At 38.5% G+C, this 18,149-nt stretch overlaps 1 protein-coding gene across 1 annotated transcript; it reads left to right on the top strand.

Moving 5' to 3' along the window:
- Nucleotides 1-1,385: 1,385 nt before the first annotated feature.
- On the top strand, nt 1,386-15,397 carry ARGFX (arginine-fifty homeobox). The gene is given in 6 exon segments (XM_033124303.1): nt 1,386-1,413; nt 3,799-3,930; nt 5,258-5,383; nt 6,662-6,787; nt 13,921-14,069; nt 14,843-15,397. Coding segments are annotated over 6 exon segments (1,116 nt in total).
- The last annotated feature ends 2,752 nt before the right edge of the window (nt 15,398-18,149 follow it).

The following is an 18,149-nucleotide window of genomic DNA, read 5'->3' on the forward strand; positions in this document are numbered from 1 at the left end:
CTAGCCAGTCATTTTCCCATTCCCTAGGTTGATTCTTTAAAATTTTTCTTTTCTATTGTCTATTGCTTTACATTTTTGCTTTGCTTTCTTTGGTAGGCTGCAGAGTGTGAGCCTAGTCTTTTGTTTCTAGATCAATGGCTTATTCTAAGACTTACACACCCTCTATGCTAGCTGACAAGAGGAGCGGGAAGAGCCAGGGTCAGAGTCCCCTCCCCAATCCACAGAAGCTAGTCCAACAAGACTATGGTTGCTACTATAGTTTGAAGGACGAGACAAGTCTATTATAGTCATAACTGACTCCCCTCTCTTCAATGCCAGAATAGTGCTTGTCACCCAGTAGGCACTCAATAAATAAATGATGAATAATGTGCAGCATGGTGACTATAGTTAATTATATTGTATTGCTATTTGGAAGTTCCTAACAGAGTAAATCTTAAAAGATCTCATCATAGAAAAACATAATTTTTTGTAATTATGTACAGTGATGAATGTTAACTAGACATATTGTGGTGATCATTTCACAATACTGAATATACAAATATCAAACCATTATGTTGTACGCCTGAAGCTAATATAATGTTATATGTCAATTATACAACAAATACATTTATTTGGAGGAAAAAAATAAGTGATGGATGAATAAATGAATGAACATGAATAAGTAAGACTTCAGTTGGTTTGAGGAAAATGGTGGGGGGTGGGTGGGCAAAGCACCACAGTGAAAACAAAATTAGAGACGAACGAAAAGCATCAGTGAGAATGATTATAGAGAAGTATAGAGAAACTGATTAATTTTTGGATTTTTAAAATTGAGTATGTATGTGAAAAACTTAATGGTAACTTTAAATCTTGAATATTACATACCATTGTGAGAGAAGAGAAGGGAATCAAGTACAACCATTCCAATAGAATGCTGGAAAAGTGAAAGAAAAACCCACAAAGATAAGTAGAAATCAGTCTAAATATATTACTAATCATTATCCTATCAAACATAAAGACATAATCCACATTTAAAATTCTCAAATTGGATTTCTATTTTAAAGAGACACACCTATAACCTTAAACAACTGGCAAATGTAAAAGTTAAAATAAAGAAGTCGTGGTATCAAAAGGAGCCAGCTTTAAGGGTTAGTCAAAAGTAGGGAATTTGAGTATAGAAAGAATAATGACTCTATTTCCAGCAACAGTTATATTAGCCTCTAAGCATACTTTCATTGAATGAATAAATTATTAAATGGATGAACGAAGGGTGGGACATAAGAGGTGGGTCTGGGTGGTGCAAGGGTCTGATTATATCAAAAATTACACTTAAATACACAATGTTTCAGCAGAGGAGACACTAAAGAATCTGCATTTTCAAAAAGACACATCCCGCAGACTTGAAAATGGGCACTCCAGGGGGATTCATGACAGGTAAGCAGGAGGAAGGGAGGGAGGAAGAATAGGGGTTCAGAATCTGAGATTTTAGTGGTCAAAAAGGATTCCAAAACTAAAAAGAACTAGATTAAAGGATGCAAATTACTCAGCTCCATTCCCATTGGAGGGAGATGATAGAGGGTTGTGAACTGGGGGAGGAAAGACTGATTGCCTCATGAAAGCCAGGAGGTGAATGTGAGACTTCTGTTACTGAGGGTCAGTATCTGCTTTGTAGGGCTCCCATACTTCCCAATCTGGGCTAGCCTGGCCTTGCAATATCCTCATCACACAATGTGATATATAGATGATGTATTGTACACTTGAAACCTATGTAACTTTACTAACCAGTGTCACCCCAATAAACTTTAATTGAAAAAAAAGAATATCCATCATTAGAAGCTCCATTGTATTAGCAATGTGTTTTATTCGCTGCAGAATCACCAGACCTAGATAAATGCCCACTTGTTGGAGGCAGGCAATACACACTCCCTGAGTAAATGCAGTGCCCCTACTAGCAATTCTGTCTTGCGCTCTCTATAGTCCCGATCCAGGAAAACACCCAAGTCCATTGGAAACAGGTGCTTTGTTTGTTTAATATGCTAGTTTAAGCTGTAGACTCTCAATGCTCTTCCTGGGAAAGTGGTTTAGTGTATATAGGTGTCAGTAAGACCAAATTCATTCCCAGTTATGCTATTCTAAGACTTTACTTCCTTCATCTATAAGAGGATGATAACAGTTTTACTTTACCCTATGTATACAAAACACTTAGATGTCTGACATATGGAAAACATCTCCAAATGTTTTTATTATTATTATATTGTATAGCATTCTAATGTTTTGTATGTTACTGCATCATTGCATTGCTGCATTTACTCTGAGAATTATATTGAAGAACAGATGCTTAGCTGAGTTTAATTTATCTTCAATTAAATGCCAGGCCCTGGCCTATCCTCCATTATTGCTTTTCAAACTTTTTGTTCTCAACCTTTTTACATTCTTGAAAATTATTGACAACGCCAAAGAACTTTTGTTCCGAATGGTTATATCTATAGTCATTTACCACATTACAAATTAAAATTGAGAAATTAAAAAATACTTATTCATTTCAAAATAAAATGATAAATGCATTACATGTTAACTATGTTTTACACACACACACACACACACACACACACACAAATAAAATAAAAGAATGTCATTGGTTTACATTATGGTAACTTTTGCTTAATAGAAGACAGAATTCTCTTCTGCTTTTGCATTCATTTTTTTGTGATACATTGTTTTTATTGAAATCTGGCTTTATGCAGATACGGTTTTAGAAAAGAAAAGAGTATTCTAATGGCCTTTGTGATAATTGCTCATATTCTTCAAAACTACAAAACAATCTCAACAAGTGGTAATGTCTTAAAGATTAGTTGGTATGTGAAATTTGAAATTATATCAATGAATTTTTCATAATCTATCATCTTAAAATCTACTGGTCTACCTTGCATTTTGAGTGGCTCTTTTACCTGTGCATGATTTTGTAACATCACACACTGGTTACTTGCAAAATATTGGTTTACTGAGTTATTCTAAATGTATTCCACTGTCCATTCATGACAGAATGAGAGTTAAAAAGCAAGCATCTTAATTTTATGAAAACAACTTTAACCTCAGGGACCCCTTGAAAAGGTCTTAGGGACCCCCCGCGGGCCTTCAGAGCACATTTTGAGAACTGCTGCTCAGGATTATCCAACCTTTCATTGTAATTGCCTCTCTCTCTGTCTCTATTTTCCTCCATCCCTCTCCTCCTCTCTTTTGTAAATTCTTTCCAAGCAAAAGCAAAACAAATCTATATTATCCCACTGCCAAATCACCTTCCCATAGAAAATTGTTTCCAAAGGTGAAAGAAAGGGACGATAAAGAGCAGAAAAATAAACGGGTAAATAAAATTGTATAATTGCTTTTAGAAAGAAAAGCACGTGGTGCTAGGAGAGAGCTAAGAGAACCACGTGCAGTAGTTTGGGAAGAGAGGATAGCTTCTATACGTTAATGTTTAAACTGAGAAAAGACAGGTGAGTGGGTATTCAGTAGGTGTCAACTAGGAGAGAATAATGGGAACAAATGCCTGGAAAGAGGCAGCTCATAACTTGTTCAAACTGAAGGAAATTCAGTGTGGCCAGGACACAGAAAGCCAAGAGACGGAGTTCAACAGGTGCCATTTTCTGAGGCCAAGACAAGAATACAAATGAAGGCTCACATACTATATATCATAAGTATTTAAAAATTGTAAAGCCAGCTATCCAACTGTTAAGTAAAATATGTTCTACCTGCCCACCTTGGCAAATATATGTTCCTGGAAGTTGAGATTCACATTTTGAATTCTTGGGTTCTTTGAAGTTCCGTATCAGAGCATGGCAATGGAGGGAGAGCTAGTCCCAGCTCCTGAGCTATCATTGTCAACCCCTGCCTGCGTGCCCAAGGTTCAGTCTCTGTTGACACCCCTTGACCAAGAGGCCCCTTCAGGCCAGGGTGGGAGTACACATTGACAGCGTGGTCTCCCCTCAGGGGCATGAATTCAGGGAAGAGGCTGTGTAGGCTTGGGGCCATTTGGCAAAAAATCCTGTGGTCTGTCATGCAGGGTGTCATGCGGGGTCTCAGCTCCTGCTCCCCACATAAGAACGCAGGACATGGTGAGGCCAAAAAGGAACACCCACGGAGCCATAGATAGGGGAGTCATACCGCTATAGTCTCACTGGCGGCTGGGTTGGAGACACAGGAAGCAGGAGCCACACTATCCACAACCTGCCATCCGCTTCTCTCTACCAGCCAACCTCACTTGCTAGCTGCAATCCGCCATGCTAACTGCAATCCACTCTTACTAGCTCAGCCACCATCTTCTTGCTAGCCCCAATTTTCTGCCAGCGTAGCCACAGCAGTTATGTTAGTGGCCAGTGGCTCACTGGTTACAGCTGACAGCCAACTAGCCACAGCAGATGGCCATCCAATCACAGTTGATAGCCATTTACTACCCGAGCCAGCACCTTTCCATGTGAGGGCGAGAGCCTGGAAACTGCACTCCTGGCTCTGTCCCCACAGGTCCCTGGTACATGGAGTATGAATTAGAAGTGAACAAGTATCCCAGGTGGCCATGACACTTTTGTCTTACAGACTCCATGACCAGTGGGGAGGGGCACATACAGAAAGACCTGGAGAGAACCCTTTGAAATCTTTGCTGCTCTAAGTCTTATTTGCAGATCAGTAATATTGGCATATCTGGGAACTTCTTAGAAATATAGGATCTCAAGCCCTACCCCAGACCTATTGAATCAGAATCTGTATTTCAACAAGATCCCTAGGTGATCTGTATACCTAGTAAATTTTGAGAGTTGTGGAACTCAATGAAGGGATTCAAGGCAAGGGCTGCTTTTGCCCAGGTGTATGGGCAGACGTACTGCCTGTTCCTGGAAGGCTCCCTCGGCCAGGGTCAGTGAGGATGTGGAATTTGCCCCACCTGCACTTGGGAGTCATGGAAAGGCTCTAAGCAGGAGAGTTACCTGGTCTGAATCACTTTGTTAAATAACAGCAGGCCCCACCCCTTGAGCATTATATTGGAACAAGTTTTGTGACTTACAGTTAGGCGCTCAGTAAATACTCACCATAGCTTTGTAAGATAGGGGTTATAATTATTTTTTCAACTGAGATAACAGTCTTGGGAAGGTGAAGTCATTTTTTTTTTTTTTTTAATTCACAGAGATACTATGTGAGTGACCTGGGATTCAAACCCAGTGGTTGAATACATTGCATTCCAAGAAATGAATGAGCTCGTCACTCTCCACCCCCTTATTCCATTCCACAGACCTACCAATGCAGCCCTCTGGTGCCCAGATAAACAGAGGAGTTCCTGGGACTCCCCAGATCTACTCTTTTATCTATATGAGTGATCACAGCATTGACATGATACATCAACACAAAGTTGATCACAGTGAGGACAACAATCCTCTACCTTCCCTCCAGTCTCACCCCAATCTCCTAGGGGCCCACAAACTTCCACAAAGGAGGGACAGTTTCAACAGTCAAATGAATCCCAAGTGCCTCTGGGACAGGCTGAATCCCTTTTTCCAAGATAAATTATTAATAACTGAGAACAAAGGATTGGATCGGTTAGTCTGAGTCCTTTAAGTATCAGATGTCAAGATAGGATTAAACCTGCAAGGATTTTATTAGGGGAAACGCTTGTGGAGAAAACGGGGGAAGGAGTCAGGGGAGGTTGGGCGAGCTATTAGGCCACAACACAAATCTGACCCCTAATGAAGGAAAAGAGAGGTTGGGTAGAAGCATCTTAGACCATCCACCATGCAGTCTAAGTTGGGCAGTTCTTTCAGGAAAATCTAAATAAGCTTTATGGATTGTACCAATGTCATTTTCCTCATTTTGATAGATAATATAGTTACGCAAGATGTCACCATTGGGAGAAGCTGGATGAAGGGTGCATAGGACCTCCCAGTATATTTTATTTTCAATTTCTGTGAATCTGTAATTATTTCAAAATTAAAAATAAAAAACACTAGAAAATGTGATAATTTTTGCTTTCAGTATTCATATATATCAAATAATGTAAGAAGAGAAAATTAGTCTATTATATTTAACCAATTATTTGCCATTTTTTGTGGCTCTGCATTCCAGAAGTCTCAGTTTCCCCTCTTGTATTGTTCCCTTCAGCCTGAGGAACTGCCTTTGACATTTCTATAGACTAGGACTACTGGTCACAGATCCTCATACTTTCCCTTAGTCTGAGAATATCATCATTTCACCTTTCTTCTTGAAGAATATTTTCCCTGGATATAGAATTCTGAGTTGCCAGTTTTTCACTTTTAGCACTTCAAAGATTTTGTTCCACTGTCTATCTTTCTTGGTTTCTGATGAGAAATCTTTGGTCATTTGACCTCGTCTAATTGTCTAATTTATCCGTCTTTTTATATACAATCTGTGTTTGAATAATCTCATTAAAGAAAATATCCCTCTACTCTAAGTCACAAAGATATTGATATACAATTTCTTTTAGTATTTCCAAAGTTTCATTTTTGACTGACACATCTATATTATTTTTCTATGGTTTAAAATGCAAATCATTTTTGAGGTGAAGTGGAGGTCCTGGGGGTTAAAGTCATTTGTCTGAGGTTATTACAGCAATTCCAGGCCCCTTGAAAACATTGCTTTCCAATGAATGATTGATTTAATCATCGTCCCCTTTCTCATATAGGCTTTTCATCCCATATGTCAGCATCCCTGATGAACAGAATGGCTCCAGAGAATCCTCAGCCAGACCCTCTTATCCACATGGATAATTCCAGCATGAATTTGATACCACAGAATCCAGCTGGTCCCAGTGAGTACAACTCTCCTTCATCCTCCCTCCTCCACTGTTGCCCTCCTCACAGGGGACTCTATAATTGTATTTTGCATCTATTTTAAAACTGCTATTTATTGTTATTTCCTTTCTTTTTTAAATTAAATTTGTTGGGGTTACAATTGTTATAAAGTTATTATCTTTTCAAAACTAAATTCAAAAAAATGTTCCTGTTGTAAAAGGGGAAGTTATACATTTCATATCCAGGTCAAGTAACTTTGGCCCATGCTTTACCAAATTATGACAGATAAGTGGTGAATACAAGATGCAGAGCAAGTGAGAATGTTTTTCTAGGAGAAAAGGACTGAAGCATAGATAGAAATACAGAAAGCCCCTTATTCAAGGCAGGATATGATTCTGACACCAATTCCGATGTGTGGTTTTTTCCCCTATACCAAGCAATACTCTTGACACCAGCTGGATGTCCTACAAAGCAACCCAATTCTGACACTATCTACCCAGAGACAGTGTCAGATCCCACAGGTTAAGGGCTCAGTGCCATAAGACTGTCACTATTTCTGATGCCAATAACAAGTCCTGGTTATTACCTGTGCTTCTGACCAACTGGCAATAAATATATTTATATATACTGGGGGTGCCAAAAAATATATATATAAGTGTACACTTTGGTCAATGTTGCTCAAGCAGAACTTCGCCATAATCAGAAGTGTCTGGACGCTGATGGTAACCACTTTGAGCACCTCTTGTAATTGCAAAACTTGTATTCATCTTTTGTTATTGGGTATTAAATATATTGAGTATTAAAATTTTAACAGTTTTTCTTCCTTAAAATGTGTATATATATTTTTTGGCACCCTCTGTATATACAATGGCATATTACTCGGCCATAAAAAAAGATGAAATTCTGCCATTTGTGACAACATGGGTGGATCTTGAGATTATCATGCTAAGAAAATAAGTCAGACAGAAAAAGTCAAGAACCATATGATTTCACTGATATGTGGGAAGTAAAACTGAAAACAAAGGGAAAAGATAAACAAATAAAGAAACAAAAACTTACAGACACAGACAATAGTTTAGTGGCTACCAGAGGGTGAGGGGGGAGGGAGGTGATAGATGAGGGTAAATGGGGTCAAATATATGGTGATGGAAGGAGAACTGACTTTGGATGGTGAACACTCAATGTGATATACAGATGATGTAACACAGAATTGTACACTTGAAACCTATGTAATTTTATTAATCATTGTGACCCCCAACACATTTTAATTAAAAATAAAAATTCTTTCTTTGTCTTCAACTGTTGGCATTTTAATTACCATGTTTCCCAGAAAATAAGACCTAGCCGGACAATCAGCTCTAATACGTCTTTTGGAGCGGGTCTTATATTGATTTTTGCTCCAAAAGACGCATTAGAGCTGATTGTCCAGCTAGGTCTTATTTTCTGGGAAACACGTTATGATGCGTCTTGGTGTGGGCCTATTTGGGTTCACTTTGTTTGGTACTCTCTGCACTTCCCAGACTTGTGTGTCTATTGTATATGGAAGTTTTCCATCATTATTTCTTCAAATAAGTTTTCAATGTCTTGCTCTCTCTCTTCTTTTTCTGGTACGCCTATAATGCAAATGTTGTTATGCTTAATGTTGTCTCAGAGGCTCCTTAAACTCTCATTTTTGGGGATTATTTTTTTCTTTTTGCTGTTATGATTTGGTGTTTTCTGATACCTGGTCTTCCAAACTGCTAATTTAGTCTTCTGGTTCATCTAATCTACTGTTGATTCCCTTTAATGTATTCTTCATTTCAGTTATTGTATTCTTCATTTCTTACTGGTTCTTTTTTATGTTTTCTATCTCCATGTTTATGTTTCTTATATTTTTGTTAAAGTTCTCACTGAATTCATCTACTTTTCACCTAATTTCATTCAGCATCCCTATAACAAGTGTTTTGAACTCTACATCTGGTAGATTGTCTCCATTTTTGTTTAGGTCTTTTTCTGGAGTTTTATTTTGTTCTTTCATTTGGGACATGTTTCATGTCTGCTCATTTTGACTGCCTCCCTGTATTTGTTTCTATGTATTATATAGAGCTGCTATGTCTCCCAGTCTTGGTAGAGTGGCCATATGTAGTAGAGGTCCTATGGGGCTCAGTGGTACAGTCTCCCTGGTCACCTTAATGATGCTCCAGGTATGTCCTTTATGTAGGTTGTGTGTACCCTCCTCTTTAGTTGAGCTTTGAGTGCTGTTGGCATGTCAATGAGAATGATCGACCCTCAGGCTATTGGTTGTGAGAACTGGCTGTGACTACAGTGAAGGAGCTATTGTGCAGGGGCTGACCCTACAGACCAGGATTCACTTTAGAGGGGCTCTGATGCCTGCTAAGGCTGCTCTTTAGGTGTGTCATTTGTGGAGGTAAAGGATGATGATGGTGCTCTGGTATGGTCTGAAGCTGGCTACTGGGTGAGTTGGTTCTGGGGCCCCTTGGGAGAGGCTCTGTTATAGGCCAAGTTCAGCTGCTGCCTATACCCTGCTGAGGGCTACCTGGTATGAGCTACAAAGTGAAATGCAGATAGTAGCCACTTGTGCTGGGCTTGGAGATGCCTGGGAGAGGCTAAGCTACAAACCAAGGCTGCCACTAATGCCAAGCTTGGGGCCTCTTAGCAAGAAGTAATGGGGCATGGTAAGGCCAGATGCTGCTTGTTTGGGATTTGTGAACCTTTGAGAAGTTTATGGAAAGTCCACAATATGAGCCAAGACAGGCCCTTTTGTATGGAAAAGCCACTGGAAGTGGCTTGGGTGGGCCCACAAATTGGGTGGGGGGGTGGGGAGTCTGAGGGAATCACCAGGGCAGGGCAAATGGTGTTAGCCTCTAGGTTGATGGAGACTCAGACTTGGTGCCTGCCTGTGGGTAGGGGGAGGGCTCAAAAAGGAACAAATAAAGAAACAAAAACTCATAGACACAGACAATCATTTAGTGGTTACCAGAGGGTAAGGGGGGAGGGAGGTGATAGATGAGGGTAAATGGCATCAAATATATGGTGATGGAAGGAGAATTGACTTTGGGTGGCTTTTGCTAGTACTTTGGTCTGGGAGAAAGCTGCCCCTCCAGTCCTTGTCCTGAGACCAGACAATTAAGTACCTCCCCATATGTCCCTGCTGCTGTACCAGCACTGGAACTCAGAGGGAGCCTGTCAGCAAGTAAGTCCATGCTCTAGCCCTCTAAGAGGAATGCCTGGGACTTCAGCAGCCCTCTGTCTCACCCAGCCAAAATCCCTCTTGGGTTTTACAGCCAGAAGTTGTAGGGACTTCTCTTTTCAGCACTGAAACCCTGGGCCAGGGAGCCTGGTGTGGGGCTGGACCCCTTGCTTGCACATGGGACCTTTACAGTTGAGATATCTCTCCCAATTTTTAACCACCACACATGGGTATGGGACCAGCCCATTCTGCATCTCTGCCCTTCCTGCCAGTCTCAATATTGAGCAGTGTGGCTACTACTGTATTATACAGAATAGCTCTAGAGAGTAATTGGGTGGCTGGGGAACAAAGATGGTTTCAATTTTGTACTATTTTCATATATGACTTACTCAAATAAATTAATAAACCATTTTCTTGTTTTAAAGCAATACAGTAACTAGTAGGTTGTAGAGATCACAAATGCACCCCTACAGAATGAATGGAAGGGCAAAGCAGTTATCTTAATATTATATAAGTTTTTTGTAAGTTAGAACAAAATTCCCAGTAATAGCATTCCTTAAATACATTCCAAAACTGCTGCATCACAATTTATTTGAAAGTGTAGATTAAGTGCCAGTTAAAACTATACTGTGTAATTAAAAGAATAGGCTCAAACTGTTGATAAAGATGTGGCTACCTAAGGTAAATGTAAACAGTTTGAATAGAATGACTTTATAAAATGTGAGTAAAAAAATAATTATAAATTAATATTTTATATACTTGATTTTAAACACATATATATGAATTTCAAAAAATTGGAAACTGTAAGTATAGGCTATGTATATTTATACATGTGATTATATTAAATACACCAATGTGCTTACATTGGCAGCACTGTACAAACAGCTCGGTAAGGTTTTATAACCTTGGTATATCAGTGTCTCATAGCTGTGTTCGTGTTGACATGTGGCGGTGTCTTGCTGAGTGGTGTTCATTACTGTTGTTGTGTGTTTTTGTGTGCCCTTGCGAGAATGTTTGAGCTTGAATTAAAGCAATGAACAAACATTAAATTTCTTGTTATACCTGGCAAGAGTGGAAGTGAAATCAGGGACATGTTATTCCAAGTTTATGGGGATAATGCCGTGAAGAAAACAGCACTGTACAAATGGATTAAACATTTTTCTGAGGGAAGAGAACAGTCACTGATGAAGAGAAGTCAGGGCAGCCAGTAGCAAGCAGAACTGATGAAAACATTGCAAAAATTTGTCAAATTGTGCATCAAAATCATTGATTGACTGTGAGAAGCATAGCAGACCAAGTAAACATCAATAGAGAAATAGTTTGGAAAAATTTAACTGAAAATCTTGGCATGAGAAAGATGTGTGCAAAAACGGTCCCAAAAGAACTCACCAATGAACAAAAGCAAAGAAAAGTCGAAGTTTGCCAAGCCCTTTTGGAGACGCAAGATGATGTTTTGGGCCATGTTATCACTGGTGATAAAACATGGGTGTACCAATACAACCTTGAAACAAAGCGTCAAAGTGCACAATGGAAGTCAGCCAACTCTCCACGACCAAAAGTGTTCTGTCAGTCCAAGTCAAGAGTCAAAACAGTGTTGGTAATCTTTTTTGATTATCAGAGTGATTATTCATATGAATTTGTATCAACTGGACAAATAGTTAACCAAGTTTACTATTTGGAAGTGCTGAAAAGGCTGCGTGAAAAAGACGAGAATGACCTGAACTTTTCACCAACAATTCATGACTCTTGCATTACGACAACGCACCAGCTCACACAGCACCACCTGTGAGGGAGTTTTTAGCCAGTAAACAAATAACTGTATTGGAACACTCTCCCTACTCACCTGATCTGGCCCCCAATGACTTCTTTCTTTACCCAAAGATAAAGGAAATATTGAAAGGAAGACATTTTGATGACATTCAGAACATCAAGGGTAATACGATGACAGCTCTGATGGCCATTCCAGAAAATGAGTTCCAAAATTGCTTTGAGGGGTGAACTAGGCACAGGTGTCAGGGCATAGTTTCCCAAGGGGAGTACTTCGAAGGTGATGGAAGTGATATTTAACAATGAGGTATGTAGCACTTTTTCTAGGATGAGTTCACAAACTTAATTGTCATACCTCATATATTTTATATAGGTTATTTTCATATACAAGGTGTGATCTAACAATACAGTGAATGTTTAAATTTAAAAATTTTATTACAGTAAAGGACACATTGCTATTAATCCCCCTCAAAATACTCCCCCTTGCTTCAAACAGACTTATCCCATTGTGCTTGCCATTTTCTGGAGCAGTTCTGGAAATCCTCTTTTGTGAGTGCCTTTAATTGCACAGTCGTGGCTACCTCGATGTCCTGAATCGATTCAAAATCTTTACCTTTCATGGTCATTTTGACTCTGGAGAAGAGCCAGATCTGGTGAATAAGGTGAATGAGGACATACCATAATGTTTTTATTTGACAGAAATGGCCATGTACCAGAAGCGATGTGTGACACAGTGTTGTCGTGATGGAGGATGATTTATGGAACAGTATAAAACACACCTTCTCTCAACCATTGCTCACACCCAGTCTGCAGTGAACAAGTTGAAATTTGCCAAACACTGTTACTAAGGTTTGATGCACCGCTTCCCATATAGAAGATCCCTGCCTTTCCATTGGATGGCACTTGGCAGCAGCATTCACCATATTTTGTGATCACATCGGAAAGGTTCCATGTCACACATCACTTCTGACAGCAATTTCTGTCAAATAAAAACATTACAGTGTGTCCTCAACCACCTTATTCACTAGGTCTGGCATCGTGAGACTTCTGGCTCTTCCCCAAAGTCAAAATGACTATGAAAGGTAAACGTTTGAATCAATTCAGGACATTGAGGCAACCACAACAGTGCAACTAAAGACATTCATGAAAGAGGAGTTCCAGAACTACTTCAGAAAGTGGCAATAATGATGGAATAAGTGTGTTCAAAGTGAGGAGTAGTATACTGAGAGGGATTAATAGCAATGTGTTTTTTACTGTAATAAGTTTTTTTTATTTAAACATTCACCATATTCTTTGGTCATACCTCACGTGTTCATAAGTGGCATTAGTCTATGGTTTTGTTTATTTTTGCCTGATTTTAGTATTGATGTTATAGACTTCAAATATAAAAAGTGAGAACCTAGTGAAGATCCTTCCTCCTTTTATTAAATGGGCATATAACAAGAGAATATAGTATTGACTTCAATTCTATAATTTAACCTATGTTTTTCTGTGTTTTTTTTTATTCAGGGTCTGGAGTTCTTTTAGCAAATTTTGGTAATTGTATTTTCCTAGGAATTTTCTGTTTTCTCTCCATTGCCATTTAAAAAAAAAGTTTATAATTTAATCATCTCCACTTGTTTAGCTATGTCTCATTTCTTATGAACATTTTCCCACAGAACATCAGAAAGCCTGGAAAGAAAAAAAAAATCACCAGAAGAGATAGACTGGTTTCCTGAATAAATAAGTGAAAAGAGGAAACCCATTTTTAAGAATATGTTATATTTAGGTGCAGGGACATGAGGTTTCTTCCCAGTTTCTAAAAGAAACAAAGTGTGAAAAAGAAGAATAGTGAAGCCACTGTCCGCAGTCCTGAGGTTAAGGTAGAATAGACAGACTGAGTACCTATGAAAAAAGAGGCCATGGAAAACTGAAAGTCAAGGGAGCCAGTTTCCTGAGCAAACAGACTGGATACAGAGAAAATTGAAGAGGTAACATTTCCTAGCAGGGACAAACTAATCTCCGACAACAGAGAACAGAGCACTGTTACATCAGGCTCAGCCTCCCAGAGTCAAGAACTGGGATCTATATCTCTTGGATTTCAAGCTTGATTGGAGGAAAGTAATGGGAAATTCACCGCTATGGTTTGGGGGAGTTTCGGGGCCGAGGGGGTTGTGTTAGTGTAACCATGCCCTCTCCATCTTTTCTCTACAGCAAAATGGAAGAAGCATCAAAAACGCACCTCATTCATGCACACACAGTATGAAGAGCTGGAGGCTCTGTTTAGCCATACCATGTTTCCAGATAAAAATCTCCAGAAGGAACTTGCTTTGAAACTCAACCTACCAGAGTCAACCATAAAGGTCTGTCTGATCCTCTGAAGTGTACTTAATACTCCCATCCAAACCATACTCTATTATTCAGCCTGGAAATTCCCTCTATAACACAATAATGATTGTATTTCATTTATTGAGTGCCTACTGTGTGCTAGTACTGAACGAGGCACATTAGATATGCTGGCCTCACTATCATCCAGTTTAAAAGAAGAAGAAAATTGAGGTTCAGGGGCAAAGTGACTGAGTCAACAAGTCACAGAGTTAATAAGTAGTATAACTGGAATTAGAGCCCCAGAGGTATAGAGCTCAAATAGAGGAACGACTCTCATCCTGACACACTCCTCACTCTGTATCTTCTCAAGCAAAACCCTGTAATCTGTTCACAACACTACCAACAAACAAATAACTCCCTCAACCTCTGAGTCTGCTGAGGCCCCAAAGTTTTTTGGAGTATTCTTACTGTAGAGGCCTTCTAAATTATCCTTAAAAATCCTTCAGTTCAAATTCTCTACCTCCCTGAGAGAGGAGGTCCCTGAACTACTTTCTCTAGAGTTCAAGACCCTTTCTCTGAATCCCCAACACAATTCTCTTTCTTTCTTTCTTCCTTCTCTGGGGTCCCAGTCCTCACTCCTCACTATTCCCCCTGTTGACTCCACTCATGCCCACCTCTACTGTCTCAGAACTCAGTGTCATCGTGACTTGAAGAGGATATAAGGGTTATAACCTGGCTTTTTTCACCCAGGAGATGCCTCAAACTCATCCACTAAAGACCATAATCTCCCCTCTTTCTCAACTCCTAGACTTGGTTCAGGAACCGGCGAGTCAAACTGAGGAAGCAGCAGCAGCAACAGCTATCACTAAAGCAACCAAGCCGGGTTCTTCCAGTCCAGAACGGACCCACCTCACTCACAACATCCACCGGTCCTTTTTCTTCTTTTCCTGTACTTTCAGATTTCTATAGCTCCCTTCCACCTCAGCCCTTAGGCCTTTCCAATTGGGCATGGGACTCTATCATCACTGAGAGTCCCATGAGTGATGTCCAAATGCAAGGTCCTCAGTTGGAGAGGCTAGTGGCCTCAGTTCCTGCTTTGTATGGTGATGCTTATGACATAGCCCAAATCATGGAACTGTACAGTTTTCCTGGTGAGGATGAGCTATCTGACTCTTCTTTCCACTGTCTATATCAGTATCTCTCACCTACAGGTCCCAGCTAGAAACTTTACTTGTCCAGCTGTAGGTCCATCTCCTGGCAAATATCGTCTAGTATGACAAGGTGAGGCTTTTCAGCCTACAGCCTAAGAGACAGCCTGGAATTCCAGAAACCCTCCAGTATGATGGAGTTTGGATTCTTCTAATCAAAATACTAATAAATACCAGACTGTACAGAAAAAGGATCTTCTTGCATCTTGTACATGCCTCTCTTCTTTTCTTTGTTTCTTAACCCAAATATCTGGGTTGGCATCGCTTTCATTTCCATGGAAATGTTGTAGAAACTAGTTTTTTCCAAGTATAGCTCAATACTACACAATCAACTCCACAACTCTGCCTGGGAAGAGGCCTGACTAATCCCTAAGATGGCCAATTAGACTCCAAAAACTCCTCTTACGCAAACTATCTTAGACTTTTTAAAGAGGGGTCAGCAGTCTTTTTATGGGAGCAGGTTATAAACTCATATTTTTTTATTTCCAATATTTAGGTCTAGGTTTTCTGTAGGGTAGTTTCAGCCAAAATTTAAGAGGAAATCACCATCATTAGTTTTAATATAGTATGAGTCTATACGTAGTAAGAACTATAAGAACTAGTATAGGAAGAGATAAAACAGATTTTTGAAGAGGAGATGATCATCTAGGAAAAACAGCAAAATCAACAGCCAAACTTTTAGATTGACCATTAAGCAAATTTTCCAGCTACATAATCAATCTACAAAATTAATACCATTTCTCAAAAACAATAATAAACACAGAATAAGTACCTCTCAATAAAGTGTCTAGGAATTAACTAAGAAAAGACCTCTGTGGAGAAAACTTTAAAACTTAGAGGACATAAAAATGTTTTGGATAAAAGGCATTTAAGGCCATAAAATAATAAATTTTAAAGGGCTGAAATCATATAAAGTATGTTTCAAGCATAATGGAGTGAAATCAGAAGTCAATATCAGAAGGAAATTCATGAAATTCACAAATATATGGATATTTAAAAGCACATTACTAAGTAACCAATGGGTAATGAAGAAATCAGGAAAATTAGGAAATACCCAGATATGAATGAAAACAAAACTGTAACATACCAAACTTATGGGATGAAGCTAAATCAGTGCTTAGAAGGAAATTTATCGCTGTAAAAGACTGTATTTCAAAAATAATCAATAACTTTTTTTAAATAGAAAAGATGCTGGCATAGTTATATCTATCAAATTAAACTTTAAGGCAAAACACTCTTTTGGAAGTAAACGTATATTAGACAAGGACAAAAGGAACAATTTACCTGAAAGATACAATAATTCTGAATTTGTATACATTTAACAGCATCTTCCAAAAATATATAAAGTAAAAATTAACAAAATTCTCGGGGAAACTTAAATATATAATTATAATGGAAGATTTTAATATAATGCTCAGTAATTGATAGGTCAAATTGATAAAAATTTAGCATGGGTAGAAAAGATTTTAACTACAGAGTTAATAAGCTTGATCTAATAGATGTATGTAGATTTCTGCATCCAACTGGAAAATAATACACATTCTTTTCAAGCACATAATGTTCACATACTAGACCACAAAGCAAATCTCAAACTCAGATGTATCAATAACAGACATCATTCTTTGACCACAAGGAAATTTAATGAGAAGAAGCCCCAACCTCTCCTTCCACAGAGAAACTTAAAAGTATATTTCTAAGTAATTACTCGATCATGGAAGAAATTATACTGTGAATAATAATAACTGAATCAGCATTTACTGACAGTAGCAGTTTACTAACAGAAACAGTAGCAGTCACAAGTTTGCAGGTCCCTGGAACCTATCACATTCTGGGTCGTTGCAGAGGGATCCTGCAGGGCACGACGGCAAACCTTGGAGACAGACACTGGCCCTTAGGTTGTGAGGTTTTGTTTATTGTTTTTATTTTTCACTTTTGATTTTTAAATAGTCTTTATTTTTTAGAGCAGTTTTAGGTCCACAGCAAAACTGAGCAGAGGTACAGAAATTTCCCATATATTCTCTGCTCCTACATCCACACAGCCTCTCCCATTAGCAGGGATCCACACAAGAGTGGTACATTGTTACAATAGATGAACCTACATTGATATATCAATTTCATCTAAAGCCCATAGTTTACATTAAGCTTCACTCTTGATGTTGTACATTACATGAATTTGTATAAATATATAATGACAATTCAGGTCAGTATGGATTTTTATAAATGTATAATGACATGTATTGCCACTATGACTATTATAGTCATACCTTACAGAATAGTTTCACTGCCCTAAAAATCCTCTGTGCTCCACCTATTTTTCCTTTCATGCCCCCTAACCCCTGGAAACCACTGATCCTTTTACTGTTTCCATTGGTTTACCTTTAAATCAATAACTTTTCACCTGAAGAAATTAGAAAAAGAAGACAGACTTAGTCCAAAGCAAGCAGAAGGAAAGACAAGCAGCAGAAAAAAAAAGAGAGAATAGAAGAATAGAGAATATCAATGAAACCAAAAGCTACTTCTTTGAAAAGATCAACAAAATGATAAATCTTTTGCTAGATTGACAATAAAAAAAACAAAAATTACTAAAATCAGAAATGAAACATGGGATATAAATACCAACCTTACAGAAATAAAAAAGCATTATAAAGGAATACTGAAAGACTGCATAACATTTATAATTTATTTAACAAATTAGATAACTTAGATGAAATGGAAAAAATCTTAGGAAGACTCAAAATATCAAATCTTACTCAACAAGAAATAGAAGTTGTGAACAGAGCTTTAATAAGTAAAGAGATTGAGATAGTAATCAAAAACATCACACAAAGAAAAGCCCAGGCCCAGATGGCATCACTACTAAAGTTTACCAAATATTTAAAGAATTAACATCAATCCTTCACAAACTCT

This window comes from Rhinolophus ferrumequinum, chromosome 2, assembly GCF_004115265.2.
Source record: "Rhinolophus ferrumequinum isolate MPI-CBG mRhiFer1 chromosome 2, mRhiFer1_v1.p, whole genome shotgun sequence".
NCBI classification, from domain to species: domain Eukaryota; kingdom Metazoa; phylum Chordata; class Mammalia; order Chiroptera; family Rhinolophidae; genus Rhinolophus; species Rhinolophus ferrumequinum.